General features: G+C 42.1%; 1 protein-coding gene across 1 annotated transcript in view; it reads right to left on the reverse strand.

The window, feature by feature from the left end:
• Nucleotides 1-5,808: 5,808 nt before the first annotated feature.
• The window catches only part of LOC122541599 (uncharacterized), a 28,647-nt gene continuing 13,549 nt past the window's right edge, over nucleotides 5,809-20,906 (reverse strand). Inside the window, exons 2-3 of the mRNA XM_087979054.1 lie at nucleotides 16,284-17,592; nucleotides 5,809-7,276 (exon numbers count right to left, since the gene is read on the reverse strand). Coding sequence (XP_087835180.1) covers nucleotides 6,074-7,276; nucleotides 16,284-17,186 — 2,106 coding nt within the window. The 5' untranslated portion in view covers nucleotides 17,187-17,592 and the 3' untranslated portion in view covers nucleotides 5,809-6,073. The remainder of the gene's footprint in view (nucleotides 7,277-16,283; nucleotides 17,593-20,906) is intronic.

The raw sequence follows: 20,906 nt of genomic DNA on the forward strand, positions 1-20,906 counted from the left end.
AAGGTGAACATATCACATTATTATTACATTGAGCTATGATGAACTGTGGCAACTCAGGTCTGTAGATACTCATCCTACTCCCTCACCATACTCAGTTTTCCTAGACAGGAAAATACAGAAATAAATATGGGGTATCTAAAGCTAGAGTAGCCTGGATGACTAAGGGTAGCGATGAAAAGAAAAGGAAGAAAAGGAGGCACATGATGCACTCCAGAATAATAATAGCAATAAATATCAGGATGAGTATCTCAAATATAGGAGAGAGATTAAGCCTGGAAATATGGAAGGCAAACAAGGAGGAAAAGATGGCATGCTGTGCTGAATCAAATGTTGTTCAAACATATTAATAGTAAAAGATTAGGAAAGGCTCATAAGGAACAAGTAGGATAAGCTGGTCATTGAAGCAAAGGTATTGCAGAGGTACTAAATGAATACTTTTCTTTTGTGTTTACCAAATTAGAAAATGGTGACAACAGCCCATTTGAAAATGTGGGTATTGAGCAACTGAAGAGTACAGTGATAGATAAAGAAGAGGAGCTAAAAAGACTGGTAGCACTCCAGGTACAGAAGTTGCCAGGCCCGAATGGGATGTTTCGCAGATTGCTGAGAGAGGTAAGGGAGAAAATCGCGGAAAAGTTGATAGAAATCTTCCAGGCTTCTCTGAACATAGGATTAGTCCCGGGGAACTGGAGGATTGCAAATGTGACACTGTTGTTTAAGAAAAGTGCAAAGGATAACCCAGGAAAACATAGACTTATCAGCTTAACATCAATTGTGGGAAAACTGAAGAAGACCATAAAACAGGATAAGATAAATATACACTTAGTGGAAAATAAGTTATTACTAAACAGTCAGTATGGCTTGTCAAGAGCAGGGCATGTCTGACAATTTAATTGAGTTCTTTGGTGAGGTGACACAGGCAGTGGAATGAGGGTAGTGTTTTTGATGTTGTTATTTGGACTCTCAGAAAGCATTTGATTTAGTACCATGTGGTAGGTTGGTGAGCAAATTTAAAAGCATTGGATTGATGGGTTCTTGGCAGCATGGATCAGAAGTTGGCTAAAATATAAGGAACAAAGCATTGGTACTGGCAATTCTCAGTCTGGAGACAAGTTGAAAGTGGTGTTCCCCAAGGATTGCTTTTTCTGATTTACATGCGCAATTTTGAAATGGGTATTGACAGCAAAATCTCTACATCTGCAAATGAGAGAAAATGCTAAGGAGAATAGTGAATTTTACATGTTGGCCAAATGGGCAGACACATGGCAAATGAATTTCAATACAGAGAAATGTGAGATAATAATTTTGGTAGAAGATACATGGAGAGACATTACAGTTTCAATGGTACAACTTTGAGGGGAATACAAGAGCAGAAGAACTTCAGGGTTCAAGTGCTAGATTCTCCTGATGGTGGCCAGGAAAGTTAAAACAGTGGTTAGAAGCTTTATAGGATCCATGGGTATATAAATAGAGACAGAGAGTATAAAAGCAAGCAATTGATGCTACCCTTTAAAAATCATTGGTCAGACCATATTTGAAGTATTGTGTTCAATTCTGGGCACCTTACTTAAGGAAGGTTGTTAAAGTCCTGGAGAGATTACAAAGGAGGTTTACCAGAATGATACCAGGAATGAGGTATTTTAGATACAAGGTAAAATTAGAGAAATTGGGTTCATTGTCCTTGGAGTAGTGAAGACTAAGGGGTGATTTTATTGAGGTATTCAAAACTATGAACAATTTTGACAGGGTAAAGAAGGATATTCTGCTTCTATTAGCTAATATGCCAGTAACTAGGGTTTAAGATTGTCAAAAATTGAGAGCGAGGAGTGAGATGAAGAGAAATGTCTTTACTCAGAGATTTGGAATGCACTGCCTGTGAGAGCAACGGAGGTGGATTCCATGCGAGGTTTCAAAAGAGAGCTGGATATATATTTGAAAGTGATGAATTCAGAGAAGTACAGAGACTGGGCTGGAGAATGTGACTAGCTGGGCAGCTCATTCAGGAGCAGGTATAGACATGGTAGGTTGAATTACCTCCTCCAGTACTGTAAAATTCAATCATTCTAATCACCATGGTATTAACCAAACACCTGTCACCTGAAGAGGGTCTGTCTAAAAGTCAGATCACCAACTAAAGCAGTGTCTGATTCTACCTCATACCCACTTGTGAGAACTGGCTCATTTTACTAACACACACACACACACTCACATCAGGGGAAACTCTCTCAAAATAATGCAGACAGAAGTTTCTTTAAAATCCCTTTAGTCTGGATCTCAATTCTGATGGTCAAAAATGACACCGAATTTTGGTAACACAGGATGGAACTTGTTTCCAACTTACAAACCCACCAATGGTTACAGAGATCCAGTGATCACATGAGTAAATGAGCCAATCAGTTCCATTCATGGAAGATCCTTTTTTCCCCCCCAGGCGAATTTGACAGTGTTTTCTAATTCCCAACTCCCTGATCTTTGGCCTTCTGTGCACCACAATGTTTCTGTTGCTATCAATCTGGTTTGTCATTCAACTATATCAGCATTCTATGCTTCAAATTACCTTTACTCTCATCCTTTTGGTCCATCTTCCTGCTGCTAATGTTGAAGGCAAGAAGATTTGAGTATATCTTGCTCACAACTGATTTCACCAGAATTGTTTGATCCACATCAAGCACTAGTGGTCCTGCTTTCCTCTGTCAAAAGTGGTCATTACTCTAGGACCATCCTGAAGAGAAAAGATAAACCACAACCTCTCCTCCCAAAACCAGCTGTGTCCTTGTGGATAAGACCATAAGACATAGGAGCGGAAGTAAGGCCATTCGGCCCATCGAGTCCACTCCGCCATTCAATCATGGCTGATGGGCATTTCAACTCCACTTACCCGCGTTCTCCCCGTAGCCCTTAATTCCTTGTGACATCAAGAATTTATCAATTTCTGCCTTGAAAACATTTAGTGTCCCAGCCTCCATTGCACTCTGTGGCAATGAATTCCACAGGCCCACCACTCTCTGGCCGAAGAAATGTCTCCGCATCTCTGTTCTGAATTTACCCCCTCTAATTCTAAGGCTGTGTCCACGGGTCCTAGTCTCCTCGCCTAACGGAAACAATTTCCTAGCGTCCACCCTCTCCAAGCCATGTATTATTTTGTAAGTTTGTATTAGATCTCCCCTTAATCTTCTAAACTCCAATGAATACAATCCCAGGATCCTCAGCCGTTCCTCATATGTTAGACCTACCATTCCAGGGATCATCCGTGTGAATCTCTGCTGGACACGCTCCAGTGCCAGTATGTCCTTCCTGAGGTGTGGGGACCAAAACTGGACACAGTACTCCAAATGGGGCCTAACCAGAGCTTTATAAAGTTTCAGTAGCACAACGGTGCTTTTATATTCCAACCCTCTTGAGATAATTGACAACATTGCATTTGCTTTCTTAATCACGGACTCAACCTGCATGTTTACCTTTAGAGAATCCTCAACTAGCAATCCCAGATCCCTCTGTACTTTGGCTTTATGAATTTTCTCACCGTTTAGAAAGTAGTCCATGCTTCTATTCTTTTTTCCAAAGTGCAAGACCTCGCATTTGCTCACATTGAATTCCATCAGCCATTTCCTGGACCACTCCTCCAAACTGTCTAGATCCTTTTGCAGCCTCCCCACTTCCTCAGTACTACCTGCCTGTCCACCTAACTTCGTATCATCGGCAAACTTCGCTAGAATGCCCCCAGTCCCTTCATCCAGATCATTAATATATAATGTGAACAGCTGCGGTCCCAACACTGAACCCTGCGGGACACCGCTTGTCACCAGCTGCCATTCCGAAAAAGAACCTTTTATCCCAACTCTCTGCCTTCTGTCAGACAGCCAATCCTCAATCCATACCAGTAGCTCACCTCGAACACCATGGGCCCTCACCTTGCTCAGCAGCCTCCCGTGTGGCACCTTATCAAAGGCCTTTTGGAAGTCTAGGTAGACCATATCCACTGGGTTTCCCCAATCAAATCTACTTGTCACCTCTTCAAAGAACTCCAACAGGTTTGTCAGGCACGACCTCCCCTTACTAAATCCATGTTGACTTGTTCTAATCTGATGTTACATGCAAGCGGTGCAGAGCTCTGTTGAGACTCTACCTGGAGAACTTCATTCATTTCTGGGCACCGCACCTGAGGAAGGATATAATAGCTTTGGGGGAGTGCAGCATGGATTCACCAGAATGCCTGGGATAAAAGGATTAAATTATCTGCACAGACTGAGTTTACATTCCCTTGAATGTAGAAAATTAAATGGCGAGCTAACTGACATGTTTAAGATTAATCAGCAAATTAGTAAAGTAGTTCATGAGAAATGATTCCTCTAGTGGGAGAATCCAGAACAAGGGGCAGAGCATTAAAATTAGGGAGAGAGTGTTCAGCAAAAAGGGGACTGGAAATCTTGCCCCACAAAAAAAACCTGTTAAAGCGGGGTCTCAACTGAAAATTTCAAAACTGAGACTGACAGATTTATTGCAACAAGTAGGTAAAGTTAAGATGCAGATCAGCCATGATCTAATTGAATGGTGTCACAGGCTCAAGGTATTATTCCAGTTCCCACATTCCTTAAGTTACTCTCGAATGCTCTCTTCACTTACATTTCCAATAAAAACTGGTCAGTATCATCTTCTTCAACCACCAGCTGAGCTTCCGATCACATATCCTCTCCATCGCAAATATCACCTGCTTCTCCCTCTGTAACATTTCTAATTCCTGATGAAAGGCTTTTGCCGATTTTCCTGCTCCTCGGATGTTGCCTGACCTGCTGTGCCTTTCCAGCACCACTCTGATCTAAATTCTGGTTTCCAGCATCTGCAGTCCTCACTTTTGCTAACATTCCCAATTTCCAACACCCACCCCATATTAGTCCATCTGCTGTTGAAATTCTCATCCATGCTATTGTTTTTAGATTAGATCATTTAAATGCTCTCCCATCCAGCTTCCCATCTTCCATACTCCGTAAACCTCATCTCAGCTAAAGCTCTGCACTCTCTATTCTAACTCTCATACCTATCACCTGTGCTCACTGGCCTTCACTGGTTCTCAGTCCCACAGTGTCTCCAATTTAAAATTCCCATACTTCCAATACAAATTGCTGCGTGACCTCAGTTCCTCTATATTTCTGTCACCTCAAATTCATCTCCCTCTGAAATCTCCAGTGGATGCAGCAGAGGAATGGTGATGTTGATCGGAGGTAATGGCCTAGTTACATTATCTCTTAGTTATTAACAGAGAGACTCAGCTGATGTTTTGGGACCCAGATTTGAATTCTACCAATGGTAGATTTTGAATTCAGTAAAAATCTTCAATTAGGAGTCAAATGATAACTATGAAATGATTGACAGGAAAAAACCCATCTGATTCACTAATGTCCTTGAGGGAAGGAAATCTTGTCATGCTTACTTGGTCTGGCCGACATGTGACTCCAGACCAACAGCAAAGTGGTTATTTCTTAAACTCCCTGTGGACACCAGGACCTATGCTGACCGACAAAGATTTTTAAAATATATTCTTTTGTGGGGCTTGAGTATTGCTGTCAATGTAGGAGAGGTTTGAGACAGACCCTGCTGAAACAGACAGTGCTTTGGAACCACAGCTCCCCTGGAGGGGAAACAACACAGACAGCTCTCAGTGCAGCAGAAACAGGTGACCTGGCTCCAGGATAACATGGAATCATCGGTGTCTGCTGAGGGAGGAGGAAGAGGTGAAACAATCCTGACACGTGACTCCCCCATCTCTGGTTTGTCTCCCATGTGGGTTCACTAATGATCCAGAAGGTCCGACAGCTGTATAAAGGCTTTATTAAACAATTCACACCAATAAGAGTTTCTTCACCCTGTGTGAATGGACCAGCAGATACATGAACCGTGTAAAAGCCTGTCACAAACAGTGCATCTGAATGGTTTCTCAATGCCTTGATCCCATTGGTGCTTCAGGAGATTGGAGGAGTTCATGAAGGCCTTGTCATAAACATTGCTCATGAAGAGTTTCACTCCAATTCCAGGAGGGTGAAGATGTTGTGAAGGCTTTAACCACACACTTTGCATGTTACTGGCTACTTCCCTGTGTGAATGCACAAGTGATACACTGTTCAAAATCCTCATTACACACCTCACACTTGAAGGGATTCTCTCCAGTGTGAATCTTCTGGTGTGTCAGGAGACCAGAGGATTGAGTGAAAGCTTTATCACAAACCACACACCTGAAGGGTTTCTCCCCTGTGTGAATCCTCTGGTGTCTTAGAAGGGTTGTAGAGGCCGCAAAACCTTTGGCACAAATCTCACATCTGAAGGGTTTCTCCCCTGTGTGGACTGTCTGATGTCTAAGGAGGCTTGACAATTGTCTGAAGGATTTAGCACACACATTGCACGTGAATGGTTTCTCCCCTGTGTGAATGCGTTGATGTACACGAAGATTCATTAAGTGTGAGAAGGATTTATTGCACACCTCACATGTGAATGGTTTCTCCCCCGTGTGAATACGTTGATGTGCATGAAGATTCGATGACTGTGAGAAAGATTTCCCACAAACCTCACATTTGAAGGGTTTCTCCCCAGTGTGAATCCTTTGGTGCATCAGGAGCTCGGAGCATAGCGTGAAAGACATCTCACACACTTCACACCTATACGGTTTCTCTCCTGTGTGAATCCTCTGGTGCATCAGAAGCCTGGTAGATGTTGGGAAAGCTTTATCACAAACCTCACATTTGAAGGGTTTTTCTCCTGTGTGGATTGTCTGATGGGCCTGGAGGTGTGATAACTGTGTGAAAGCTTTGTCACACACCTCACAGGTGAATGGTTTCTCTCCTGTGTGAATGCGTTGGTGAACCCGGAGGTTCATTAAGTATGAGAATGATTTGTCGCACACCTTGCATGTGAATGGTTTCTCTCCTGTGTGAATGCGTTGGTGTTCGTGAAGAGTTGACGGTCGCGAAAATGTTTTGTCACACACCTCACATGTGAATGGTTTCTCCCCTGTGTGAATACGTTGATGTTTACGGAGTGTTGATGAATGTGCAAATGACTTATTGCATACTTTGCATGTGAATGGCTTCTCTCCTGTGTGGATACGTTGGTGTACACGGAGGTTCGATGACTGTGAGAAGGATTTATTACACAGTTCGCAAGTGAATGCCTTCTCCTCTGTATGCATGCTTTGGTGTGTTTGGAAATTTGAGGACTGTGAAAAATCTTGGTCACACATCTCACATTCAAATAGCTTCTCTTCCATGTGGCTGTAGAGCAGATGCACCTTGTGCATTAGAAGATTTTACAAGGCTGTGGAGCCCTCATCACACTTGAACAGCTCTCACTTATACGAGGGAGTCAGTTCATGAGGCTCGATGAATGACTGAAGCTCTAACCACATTTGGACCCACTCATATTCCTTCCCAGCCTCACCCTGTTCGACCACCTACAACCGAACCTTCAGATGGAAGGCTCCACACCACTACTGAGTTTCAGATCTGATGACAGATCAGAGTTCCCCTGACCCAATCGATTTCCAGCTGATGGTTTCACTGCCCAAACTTCTTTGTGTTGAGCAATGCTGTGAAGTAATTTGGTGTCTTCCCACAGTTGCGCAGTTGTTCCTTGGGTGATGGTCAGGATCTATTGGCAATGTTTATCCTCTCTGTATTCTCTGGTGTTAAACAAAGTAATCCCTCTGTAAAACAGGAAAAGGAAACATGATTTCCTCCAACTCCCTCTCTTTAAACAAGTTCAAGTAAACTTACCACTCCCTACCTAACTGATGAATGAATACTTCAACATTTTCATCATTACGAGGGAGTAGACTGTGGGCAGATCTCAAAACTGAGTGTCCATAAGGTACAGTGAATGATCAGCAGCAGCATGATTGTATTCCACCAAAATCGCACAGCCCGGCACAGTCCTCATTCCATGATTATCATCAAACTAGAAGACAGACAGGTCAGGAGTAACATTGGGGATATGAGGGGCTACATGCAGACTAAACACCAAGAGTAACCAGTAATAAACAGAGTTAAACAGCCCCACAGCCAAAAGATTTAAAAAAAGCTATGTCATCCTGTCAGACCCTGTTAAGAATTGTGGACCACCAATCAAACAACAGTAAACATTCATACCTCCATTCACAGTCATTAAGTAGGCCAGCATACTATAGTGAGACACAAGTGTCTTCAGGAAAAAATATCAAGTAGGTGATCAAAACCACCTCCTCCTGACACCCCTCTGTCCCCAGACCATTTTTATCCTCTGCGCAGTCAAGAAAGTCAAGGTGTCAAGACGATCACTCCCCACTCACATAGATAGGAATGTTGGCAGCAACACTGATCAGTTTGAACAGTATCAAGAACACAGCTGTTCCCCTGATCACAGTTGCCCCATTGGACTTAATCCCATTAGCACACCATCCAGCAATGTTACATCACCAGAATATTCCAGTATATTTCATGTTCAGTACTGAACATTATAGGATTTAATCTATAAAAACTCTGCTCAATCACACACTGGATATGCAGTCTTTGACATTTGGGGGTTTTAAGAAATAAGATTCTCTGATAATTTCAACTCTGGAACCTTAGGTAACAGTGCAGTGCTTCCACAGTATTGATGTCACTGTGATGTCTTCAAGAAACTGTTCCCCATATTAATGAATGATTTGATTGATGAGACAGAAAGCACAATTTCAAATCTGCTGATGAATCATTGGCATCATCTAAACATGAGAGGCAGATTTTTCAAGAGTGAAATGAGGAAACACTTGAACACAAGATTAAAACTCACTTCCACAAATAATGTGAGACATGAAGTGTGAGATGGATATATTTTTATTCAGTAAAGGTTTGTAAAGGGAAATGGCAGGAATATTGATCTCACTCTGAGGTGGGAATACTCGAGACACAAGATGTCTGAAACCTATTCCTGTGTACAGCCTCCTCAGCACACTCTCCAAGAAAGCAGCTCTCCTCAGTACTATCCCAGCAATAGGGCAACATTTTCTTAGGGGAACTGTATAAATTACAGTGCACAGAATGATAACCAGCTCCCAACATACATACACACACAGAACTCAACAATAAGAAATCAGTAATAATCCTCAGACACGCTGCATCTCCCAAATATTTACACCTCACCTTCTCATATTCAGGAATGAGCCATCAACAAAACTCAGCCTGGAAATCAGAGGGAATCCAATAAACACACTCAATATCTAACACAGCTCCAGGCAAACAATTCAGCACAAAGCACCGAGTAAACAGCTCTCTCAGCTGATTTTCTCACACAGCATAAGGGACAAATCCACCCCTGACTGCTCACAGGATAGTCAGACTGCCTGAAGGTTGGTGTGGATATTATGGGATACAATTTGTACAAAAGCTGCTCCTTCACTCACCATCTCCTCACTGGGTTTTCAGTCCCTATAGGAAGTGAACCAGCTCTGGAAGAGGAAGAGGAGACAATGGGCAGAGTGGGTGGGCTCTCTGATTGACGTCTCTCACAGTCAATCCAAATATTTCTGGACCAACATGAGTTTCCTGAAACTTGGGAAACTGACCGGGAAATGGAGGTGACTTTGAGCAGCAGATCAGGTGGGGATTTAAACTTGTCATTGTCCCATCTGAATAAAACCTCACATTGCAGCTGCCGTCTCAGTTCCCTTGGTAAATATTTAGAACATAGAACAATACAGCGCAGAACAGGCCCTTCGGTGTTGCGCCGACCTGTGAACTATTCTCAACTCGTCCCCCTACACTGTCCCAAAATCATCCATGTGCCATCTATTTGATAGACTTCTAATATGGAAATAGCATTCTTCATCCTCAGAGGTTTTCAAAGTAACAACATCAATGTGGTATGTGTATCCTTGGATGTGTGTGATAGCAGATCAAAAGAGAAAGACCCATTGCATTTAAAACAATGTTGACCTGCATTGATGGCATTAGCACATGCAGAGAGATGGGGTCACGGGAGAGAGAGAAGATTGGCCTTGCACTTTGTTGCTGTTCTATGAATGGTTTGGAAAAGGGATGGTTTTTACAGAATGCCCAGAGTCTGAGGAACTATTCACCTGACTCTGACATGTCCAAGCAGTATACCATTTGGAGTTGGACCTGAACCCATAACCTTGTTCTCTGAGTCAGAGGATTGTGGTTTCAAGTGCCACTTCAGGACCTGAGTATAAAGACTCCTGGCTGACACTCCAGTACAGTACTGAGGGGTGGAAGAGATTATAGGGAGTCCACGATTTACATTCAACTTCCAAACACTTGTATTTATAAATGTGATCCCACACAGAGGCTTAATTTTAAAGGTCTGATATGCAAACATTTCCTGTACTACAAATGGCTGCTTTACATTGTCCTGTATTGTATTCAACTTGCTCACAAATTGGCTTGTGAATGGACTCAAGAAGGGAACCTGTTCCCATTCTGGGTACCATGAAGGGATTTGAAAACAAGCTCAGAATCCTCACTTGAGTTTTCCTGGTAAGAGTGGGTTATTCCTCAAGTTTAATTCCTTACACACTGTTAGAACTGTATCTAAGCAAGAGAATTTTCCTGAGTGAATGAAAGCAGAATGGTCAATCAGCAGTAGAAGAGAAGAATGAAGAGAATCCTCTGAGATGTCCATTCCAGCTGTCACCAGGGACTATACCACCTTTCACAGCTTTTGGATTCCAGATGCAAAGACAACACTGACACCTTCAGCTTTAACTAGTTACCACTTTAAGTCAAATCAATCCTTTAGGCTGCCTGTTTACAGAGAGAAGTGAAATCTGTACACAGCCTTGGGATTTAATGCCATAGAAACTAAGTCTAGTGCAACTGAAATATTCTAATTTGTCACTCATGACTCTGTTAACACTCTTGTTTCTGAGTAAGGAGGTTGTGAGTTCAAATAACTCACCAGAGTTAAACTCTGAGGCTGACATTCCAATGCATTATTGAGGAAGTACTGCAAAATCAGAGATACTATCTTTCAGTTAAACCAAGGCCCAAATACCCTCTTGCAATAATGTAAAAGATCTCATGATACTACATCATAGAAAAGCAGAGTTATCCTCGACTTCCTGGCCAATGTGGATCACACAATCTGTGTAACAAAGCAGATTAACTGACCATGCTAATATTGCTTTGTTAGATCTTGCTGTGTACAAACTGACTTCCACTTTTACTACATTATGATTAACTACATTTCTAACTGCTTAAAAGGTTAAATACTTTCTGATGCATTGTGCTGGCTGGTGTTCGTGGGCAAGTCTTTCTTTCTTAGCAAAACTTATGCTTCCTCAAAACTGGATATTATAGACCCATTGTTAGAGGACCTATTGTCCCAACACACAGTGTCATTGAGCAAAATATTAAAGGACTCTGGCTGTAAGATCCTGAGTGTTTCAATGAATAGGAATGCTGATAAATCAGCATGTTTGAGTTAAGATATGTGAATTTATTGTAATTGGTAAATCTATACAGAAGATTGATAAAACAAATAAACTGAACAATATTTAGCTTATATCAAACACTGAATCAACCAAAACAATAAAATATGTGAAAATGATTCAAGATCTTTCCCAGAACATGAAATGAATCTTGGAAGAGTGTCAGGTGAATATGTCACACTGTTGTTAAATCAAGGTATCGGCTGAGGGAACTCAATTCTGTAGAGACTCAACACCACTTGCTCACCTTACACAGGATAATAGTTCTCCCAGACAGGAGAGTACAAAACATTTTCTATGATGTGATAGTATAAACTTCAGAACTTTAATAATTGTTTATAGGTTGAAAGAAGCAGTGATAAACTCTGTCTGGAATAAACTGTTAAGGGACAAGGACAGACTGTTATACAGGGATTGAAAGTGATTAACCTGTGTCTGGGAGAAGAAGTCAAAACTACATGAACAAAATTGTTTTAACAACTCATTGCTAATTGGCTGCCTTCTGCCACAAGGACAAATGATTGCCCCACAGAAGAATTTAAGGAGTTAATCACTGGAAAACTGTGTCTTCAAATAGTCAAAGCTCATGGTGATGTCAGCGAACACTTTTTCACAAAAATGGGGACTGGAAATCTGAAACTGTCTCCCCTCAAAAATCTAGTAAACATGGAGATCAATTGAAAATGTCAAAACTGAGATTGATAAATTTATTGTTAGGCAAGGGGATTAAGAGCTATGGAGACAAGGCAATAGACAGAATTAAGATACTGATCAGCCATGATCTAATTGAATAGTGTATTGAGTCAAAAGATTCTTTCAATTCCTACATTCTTTAAATTCCTCTTGATTGCTCTATCCACTGTCATCTTCAACAACAATTGGTCAGTGGCATCATCTCCTAGCATCAGCTAAGCTTCTGATCCCACACCCTCTCCATCACAAAAATCACCTTCTTCCCTCTTTGTAACATCACCCTCAGACTTAAAAGTTCAGACTTAAAAGTTCTCAGACCCAACTACAAATTGCTCCATGGCCACACATCCTCTTTATCTCTGTCACCTCTTGCCCCATCTCCCTCCAAGACTTCTGTACTCCTCCAATTCAGGTCTTTTGCACATCCACGCCACATTTCTTTAACTTATCCATTGATGGCTGTGCCTTCAGCCATCTGGGATCATGCTCATGAATTCCCTCCTTAAATCTTTCTGCATCTTTCCCGCTTCCCAATTTACACCCTTCTTACATCCCACCTCTGTGACAGTGCATTTCATCATCCTCGCTCCGTCTCATCCCATGTCCCTCAATTGAGAGTGATGTAAACTCAGGGTAACAGGTTTCTGCATGTATCTTCTTTTCTGATCAGTTGATTCTCAACTTAGGGCACTTGGGGCAGGATGTCTCCCAGGATAGTGGGATCCAGAGAGTAGGATTTCCTTCTCTTTCTTCTCTTGTCTGATCATTAAGGCAATGGGAGTCAAAGTTTGATGTACAAACTATTCTGGATATTTGATAGTGAGCTCCTCCCAGTTATTAAGGTCATGATTCAAATAGAGCCTCAGAGTGTCTTAGCAACGTTTCTCTGACCTCATCTGGAATGCTGGCCATTTGAGAGAACAAATGCCCGAATGGGGCAAACAGATTTTCATCCAAACAGCAACAGTGGCCATTCTATCAAAGTTGATTATGAAGAATTTTGTCTGTAATGTTTGTGGTATTGGCTATATGTTGGACATTAACAATTGAGTCAGGATGATGCAGCAGTGATACTGACATTGGGATTTCTCCAGTGCCCTAGTGAGCCAATGTTACACACTCCAATACTCTGCAGTACTAAAGTACAATAAATCAGCTTTCTACACTGAAATTGTTGTTTACTTACACAGTTCATTTTCTGTGTTTTTATTATTTCTTTCGAGAGAGCATTATTAGGAAAGCCAACATTTAATGCCCATCTCTCAGTTATAGTGAGCCACTCATTATCCTCTGCAATTCAAAGTACTGCAGTTAAACCCTCAATGCTGTCATTTTTAGAGTCTGAACTGACAAAACTAATCCACTGTTGGATCTCCTTGTCAAAGGCAGTCTTTTGTGTTGAAAAGTGTGGGGCTGGAAAAGCACAGCAGGTGAAGCAGCATCCGAGGGACAGGAGAGTCGGCATTTTGGGCATAAGTACTTCATCATGAATATGGGGGCAGAAGGGGGCTGAGAGACAAATAAGAGGGTGGGGTTGTGTTAAAGTACAGATTTGAAATGGCCCAAGGAATCCCTTGTGGACTCAGACCTGTAAAGCCTCTCTCTTGCTTCGTCCCGGAGATTGTACTCTTTGGAAGTCTGGAATAAAAACCTCTTATAAACTGTTTAGTTTAATTTTAGTCATCCCCTTTATTCACCAATAGCATCACTATTACAACATAACACTGATACCTACAAGCTACACTAACTAGGTTCTAATAACCTAGGAGAGTAGGGTACCAGCTCTTCAAGTGCTCCAGCAGGCTACTCCGATGTACTGATATAAAGTACCTTCCTTGATACAAAAGTTTACAAAATCCTTGCATGTTCTTAAATAGACAGATAACAGTGAAAGACAATCATTCGTAAGGAAGAAAAGTTAATTGACAAGTCTGTGGACACTTGACCGATCACTCCTACAGGCCTTGAGCTATCCATCAGGTGGGAAAAAGAAATCCAGCCGAGTTAAGTGTCTGCTGGCGAGATAAGTTCCTATAAAGAAGTACCAGTCTAAATCAAGTGGGAGATGTCATAAGGTAACTTTGCACAGCTCGCATGTCTGATATCATTGTTTTACGAAATGGCTTCTAAGCAAGGAGGGCAAACTTTTGACCATAAAATGGCTTCCTGACAGATTGTGTCAGAATCTCATCAATGTTAGGTTTAGAATAATTTTAAGCTGGGAGCAGATTCCTGCCTTTTATCTTAAGCACAGAATCATTCTGTACCTGAGGCTGAAATGTTAATGCAAGGTTGTATTTAAAATGATTCATTAGTCTCGAATTAAATATGCCTTTTCTTCAAGTTTGTGATTCAAATTCAAATAAGACATAAGATCTGATTAGTTAGAATTGACAGTGGGGCAGTCTGTAAAGTCTGTAGAGCGGTCTGTAAGAACAGCAAGTAAGTTAAGGCTTCATCAATATTATCTTTTACAGAGATTGTATTTACTAACTGGTAATGACTATTCAATATCATCAAAGTCCCAAAATACAATTAAACTCAATCCATAGCAGATAAGCACTAAGAGTTCATTTTCTACTGGCTTCAACAGCCTCAGCACTAAAATGGTCTCTCTCTCTAGTGTTCTTTTGAACTCTCAAGTCAGGGTTTTGTAACAGCAAAGATTTTTTTCTCTCTCTGTGTCTGCCCCACTTGCAAGGGGTAATAAGAATCCATTATAATTGGCAGCATCTGACCGTTAATTACAAAGTTTTTGATAGTATCGAGTTTTGTTTCAGGGTCAGAATCAAACACTGTCATTAGTTTCATTGATGCCATATGGTTGAAGAGTCTCAAGGCAGAAGATGAGGTGTTTTTCCTCCAGTTATCAGGTTGCTTGGATTTGGCCCATTTCACATTTTATCCAAACCTCAAGATACTGACCTGGAGGACAACTGTGGACATTGTCTCACCTCTAGTGCTCTGTTCAAATGACGATTCAACATGTGGAGAGCCAGGTGAATGTTGTGGGATAACAGAGTCAAGACACCCACCCCCACCCTCCACCAACTTCCCAGCTGTGATCACTGATGAGGAACGGGATTCCCCTTCCACAGACCACAGACATTGAGGCTAATTGAAGTACCTCTATTACTACACCAGGAATTGCTCCTCCCCCAGGAGTTTGTGCTGGTCGATCAGAAACCGAAGCCTTTCTATCACTGAGTATTTGATTGTCTTCTTGGTCAGAGTCAGTGTGACTTGTATCTGACACTGCACTGAAAGGATAATGAGTTTATATAGGAGCTTCTATATACTGATGTCTTCTCATGATGTTTGGAGATCTCATTAAAGATTAAATGAACCTTTTGAAACGTTTGGACTGATGGTGGGAGAGGTTTGAGACAGATAGTGCTTTGGAATGTCAGCTTCCTTATGTGACCACTGCACAGTAAACAACACAGACAGCTCTCTGTGCAACAGAAGCAAGTAACCCAAATCCAGCTCCATGTTGGGATGTCAGTGTCTGGTGAGAGAGGAGTAGGTGGTGAAACAATCCTGATACACATCATACTGGAAGGATTTACCTCTAGTGGGTTCTCTGATATTCCATGAAGTTCAACAACATTGTGAAGCCTTTCTCACAGAACTCCCACTACATTAGTGTTGTGTGAGGACCAGGAGACTTACACAGACTTTGTCATACATCTCACACTGAAATGTTTTTACTTCTGTATGGCTCCACTCACATATTTGAAGACTTCAGGAAAACATTATCACACACTTGTAAATCATACATTTGAAGGGATTCCTTCCTGTCAGAATTTTCTGATGGACCAGGAGTTTCGAAAGGTTGGCAACGGTTTCATCATGTATCTCATCCATAGCTCATATAGGACCAGCTTCTCTCCAAGGTGATCCTGCGGCATTTCATTGGGCCTGAAGATTTGCAAAGTCTTCACTGCACAGCTCGCTCCTGAACAGCTCTTCTGCAGTGTGGAGGCATCAGTGCACATTAGCAGGATTGTTGTGTTTCAGGCTCATTCATATCTCACACTTCAAAGGCTTTTCTTGTTTGAATAAGAGTGTGAACCAGTCTGACAATAGCACAAAGCCCTTATTTCACACTGCACACATGAATGGTTTTCCTGTGTGTTCAGAGGTACGATGACTGCAAAAATGATTTCTTTCTAACATTGCATGCGAATAGTTTTGATTGTGCATGATTGTCTTGGTGCAGGCTAAAATAAAGTGATTGTGTGAATGACTTGTCACACAGTTCATGCATGGAAGGCTTCTCTCCAGTGTGAACGTGTTTGTGTTGCCTGAGTGTCGATGGCCGTCTGAAGGCTCGACCACACACATCACACTTGAAGGGCTTCTCCCCCGTGTGAATCCTTTGATGCATCAGGAGGTCAGAAGATTGGGTGAAAGCCTTCTCACAAAGCTCACACTTAAAGGGTTTCTCCTCTGTGTGAAACCTCTGGTGTGTCAGGAGCCTTGTAGATGTGGCAAAAGCTTTGTCACAAACCTCACACTTGAAGGGTTTCTCCCCAGTGTGGACTGTCTGATGGACCAGGAGGTTTGATGACTGTGTAAAGGCCTTGTCACACACTTTGCATGTGAATAGTTTCTCCCCTGTGTGAATAAGTTGATGTGCATGAAGGATTGATGACTGTGAAAATGATTTGTCACACACCTCACAAGTGAATGGTTTTTCCCCTGTGTGAATGCGTTGGTGAACATGGAGGTGAGATGACTTTGAGAATGATCTGTCACACACCTTGCATGTGAATGGCTTCTCCCCAGTGTGGATACGTTGGTGGCTACAAAGGTTTGAAAAATGTGTGAATGTTTTATCACACACCTCGCAGTTGAATGGTTTCTCCCCTTTATGAATGCGTTGGTGTGTGTGAAGAGCCGATGACTGCGAGAATAATTTGTCACAGATCTCACACATGAATGGTTTCTCCCCTGTGTGAATCCGTTGATGTACATGGAGATTCCATGATCGTGAGAATGATTTGTTGCACACTTCACATGTGAATGGTTTCCCTTCCATTCTCTACAACAGTTGCACCTTGTAGAATCAGAGACATTACAATCCTTTGGAGTTCTCCTCACACATCTCACACTCGAACAGTCCCTCACCTGTAGGAATTAGTCAATGGTACATGGAGCCACTCACACTTCTTCTCAACCTAATGCAGACCCACAGGCAAACCTTTCCAAAGATTGGTTATAGTAGAAGGTTCCACACCACTGACCAGTTTCACATCTGATGATATGTCAAAGCTCAATTGGTTTCCAGATGATGGTTTCACTACCCAACGTTCTCTAGATTGAGGAATGCTGTGAAGGATTGGATCTTTGCTCACAGTTGTGCAGTTGTTCCTTGGGTGATGGTCAGGATCTATCTGTGATGTCTATCTTCTCTGTATTCTCTGGTGTAGTATGGTGCAATCGTTCTGTAAAACAGGAAAGGGAAACATGATTTCCTCCAATTCCCTATTCTTCTTTGCTGCAGGACTGTTCCACAGTGAGTACCAGTCTGCAATTCCCCTGTATGGGGGAATCAGATACAAGTCTTTCCTTTTTCTGCACTTGACTGTCACATCCTCTGTTTTCAGCAGGGACATGTATACTGACCAAGAGCAGACAATGTAGCTAATTTCTTTCCTCCATCGAGATCCCCATCTTCCTAACACCAAGAGGGTAATGGAAAAGACAGTTGGGTGGAATGTAAAACAGGGTCTCGTTTCACCCTGTGTTCTAGTCAAGCTGACGAAGGACAGTTTTATCTTTAAGTATGCATTTAATATTTAAAAAACTGAAGAGAAATATTAAAAATATAATGCAAAATTTGAAATTTCTCCCCTTATTATGCAAAATTATTTATGGAAAACACACCGAGCAGAAAGTTTTAGAAGCTGAGGAAAATACTGCTTCAAATGTAGGAAAATCAACATTTCAGGCAAAAGCCCTCCATCCTGCCTGACCTGCTATACTTTTCCAGCACCACTCCAATCTTGACTCTGATCTTCAGCATCTGCAGTACTCACTTTACCCTGCTTCGACTTTCCTCATTCCTGAAGAAGGGCTTATGCCCAAAACGTCGATTCTCCTGTTCCTTGGATGCTGCCTGGCCTGCTGCGCTTTTCCAGCAACACATTTTCAGCTGCTTCAAATATAGCTGACTGAAGGATGAGATACACTGCACTTACTCAGACTGCACATCTTAAATTTGGCTATCAGTCACAGCACTGGAAAAACTATCAAACCCAAGTCCAAGAGAATGGACAAGCCCTGCAGGCAAAATCTATACAGAAGGCATTTACAGACATTGCTGTGGTGTTGGATCACCAATCCAGTGATTGAGAATTCAAATCCAACCAAAGAAAGTTACAGACATAGAATTACAGACAGAAATAGACCACTCATCCCAACTGGTCCAGTTTGGTGTTTATGTTCCACGTGAGTCTCCTCTCACCCATTCTTATCTCACCCTATCAGGATCTCCTCTGGCTCTTGTGGTCCAGTAAGACATGACTGCTATTCATCTCAAATATTTGAATTGGTTGTGACAGATGCCAATCTGACCATTCTATCTCTTCCTCTGCATCGAAATGGTGATTTCACATCGCACAGGAGAATAACCAATTCCAACACACAGAGAGAACAATAGGAAACCAGTAAGAATCCTCAGACACTCTGCATCCTCCAGATAATAATATCTCACCTTTTCATATTTAAGAATGGGCCATCAACAAAATTCAGCCTGAAAATCAGAGGGAAATGCTTCCAATAAACACATTCAAAATCCAACACACAGCTCCAGTCAAACAGTTCAGCACAAAGCACCGAGTAAACAGCTCTCTCAGCTGGATCTGCTCACACATTTCCACCCCTGAATGCCCACAGAATAGTCAGACTGCCTGAAGATTGGTGTGGATATTATGGGATACAATTTGTATAAAATCTGCTCATTCACTCACCACCTCCTAACTTGGTTTTCAGTCCCTATAGGAAGTGAACCAGCTCTGGAAGAGGAAGTCATGATTTGACAGTGCCAGTGTTGGACTGGGGTGTACAAAGTTAAAAATCACACAATACCAGGTTATAGTCCAACACGTTTATTTGGAAGCACTAGCTTTCGGCGTTCTGCTCCTTCATCAGGGTGGTTGTGGAGTATAAGATCGGAGGACACAAAATTTATTGCAAAAGTTCAGAGTGTGATGTAACTGAAATTATATATTGAAAAAGACCTGGGTTTGTTAAGTCTCTCATCGTTTAGAATGGGCATATTGGTTTTAGTTCTTTCATATGTAAATTCCAGAACTTTCTTAAAGTTACGTTCTCAAGTGAACTTTAACAATAGGTGCCATGTTGGCCCAGATAATGCACTGAAGGTGTGAGGTGCTTTGTGTGAGGATGCCTGTGCCCCAATGTTCAGACAGATTCGAATCTAAAAAATAGATTTTCAGATTCTTACATGAATTCATGCAGTTTTTCAGTGAAATAAAATGTAATTCTGTAATTACAAATTCACCCCACAAACTTCATATGTGTCCGTGTGCATGTGGGTATGTGTGTGCAGATGTGGTATGACTGCCTGTGAGACAGTGTGTGTATGTGTATGACTGTAAAGGGGTATAAGTCTATGAGAGGGTGTGTGTTTGAGTGCATGTGTGAGTGGATGAGAGAGAGCGTTTGTATGAGAGAGGGTCTGTGTGAGTGTATGGGTCTGTAGGAGTGTGTGTGGGTCTGTGTGTGTGTTTGTAGTGTAGTGGGATCACCTGCAATGTGACATGACCAAAGGTCCCAGTTGAGGCCATCACCATGGGTACCGAAAGTGGCTATCAGCCTCTGCTCAGCCACTTTGCGTTGTTAGGTAAAAACAATGACTGCAGATGCTGGAAACCAGATTCTGGATTAGTGGCGCTGGAAGAGCACAGCAGTTCAGGCAGCATCCGAGGAGCAGTAAAATCGATGTTTCGGACAAGAGCCCTTCATCAGGAATAAAGGCACGCTTCAGGATCTCTGCCTTTATTCCTGATGAAGGGCTTTTGCCCGAAACATTGATTTTACTGCTCCTCGGATGCTGCCTGAACTGCTGTGCTCTTCCAGCACCACTAATCCAGAATCCACTTTGCGTTGTTGCATGTCCCAAAGTCTTCCTTGGAAGATGGTCACCCGAAGGTCCAAGGTCGAATGTCCCGGACTGCTGAAGTGTTCTCCAACTTGGATGGAACACTCCTGTCTGTTGATTGTTGTGTGTGGTGTCCATTCATCTGTTATCATAGCCTCTGCTCGGTCTCACCAATGTGCCATGCCTCAAGGCATCCTTGCCTGCAGCATATGAGATAGAAAATGTTGGCTGAGTCACATGAGTACCTGCTACATATATGGTGGATGGTGTCCCCACGTTTAATAGTGGTATCTGTTGATACGCCTTGCAATGTCTACTGTGGCAAGGTTGTATGGTGTTGTCCTGAAAGCCGGGCAGTTTGCTGTGAACAATGATCTGTTTGAGGTTTGTGGTTGTCTAAAGGTGAGAAGTGGAGGTGTGGGGAAGGTCTTGCTCATCCTAATTGATAATGTGTTGCAGGCTGTGAAGAACATGTTGTAGTTTTTTGGCTCCTGGGAAGTTCTGGACAATGAAGGGTACCCTGTCGGTTGCAGCTTGAGGAGGTCATTACAGTTTCTTGCTGTGGTATGTTGGAACTGGTGGTTGATGAGTTGAGCATCATACCTTTTTCTTATGAGGGCATCCTCGAGCACT

The sequence above is a fragment of the Chiloscyllium plagiosum genome, unplaced genomic scaffold (genome assembly GCF_037043375.1).
Source record: "Chiloscyllium plagiosum isolate Xiang-an unplaced genomic scaffold, Cpla_swu_hap1 HiC_scaffold_35, whole genome shotgun sequence".
Classification (NCBI taxonomy): Eukaryota; Metazoa; Chordata; class Chondrichthyes; order Orectolobiformes; family Hemiscylliidae; genus Chiloscyllium; species Chiloscyllium plagiosum.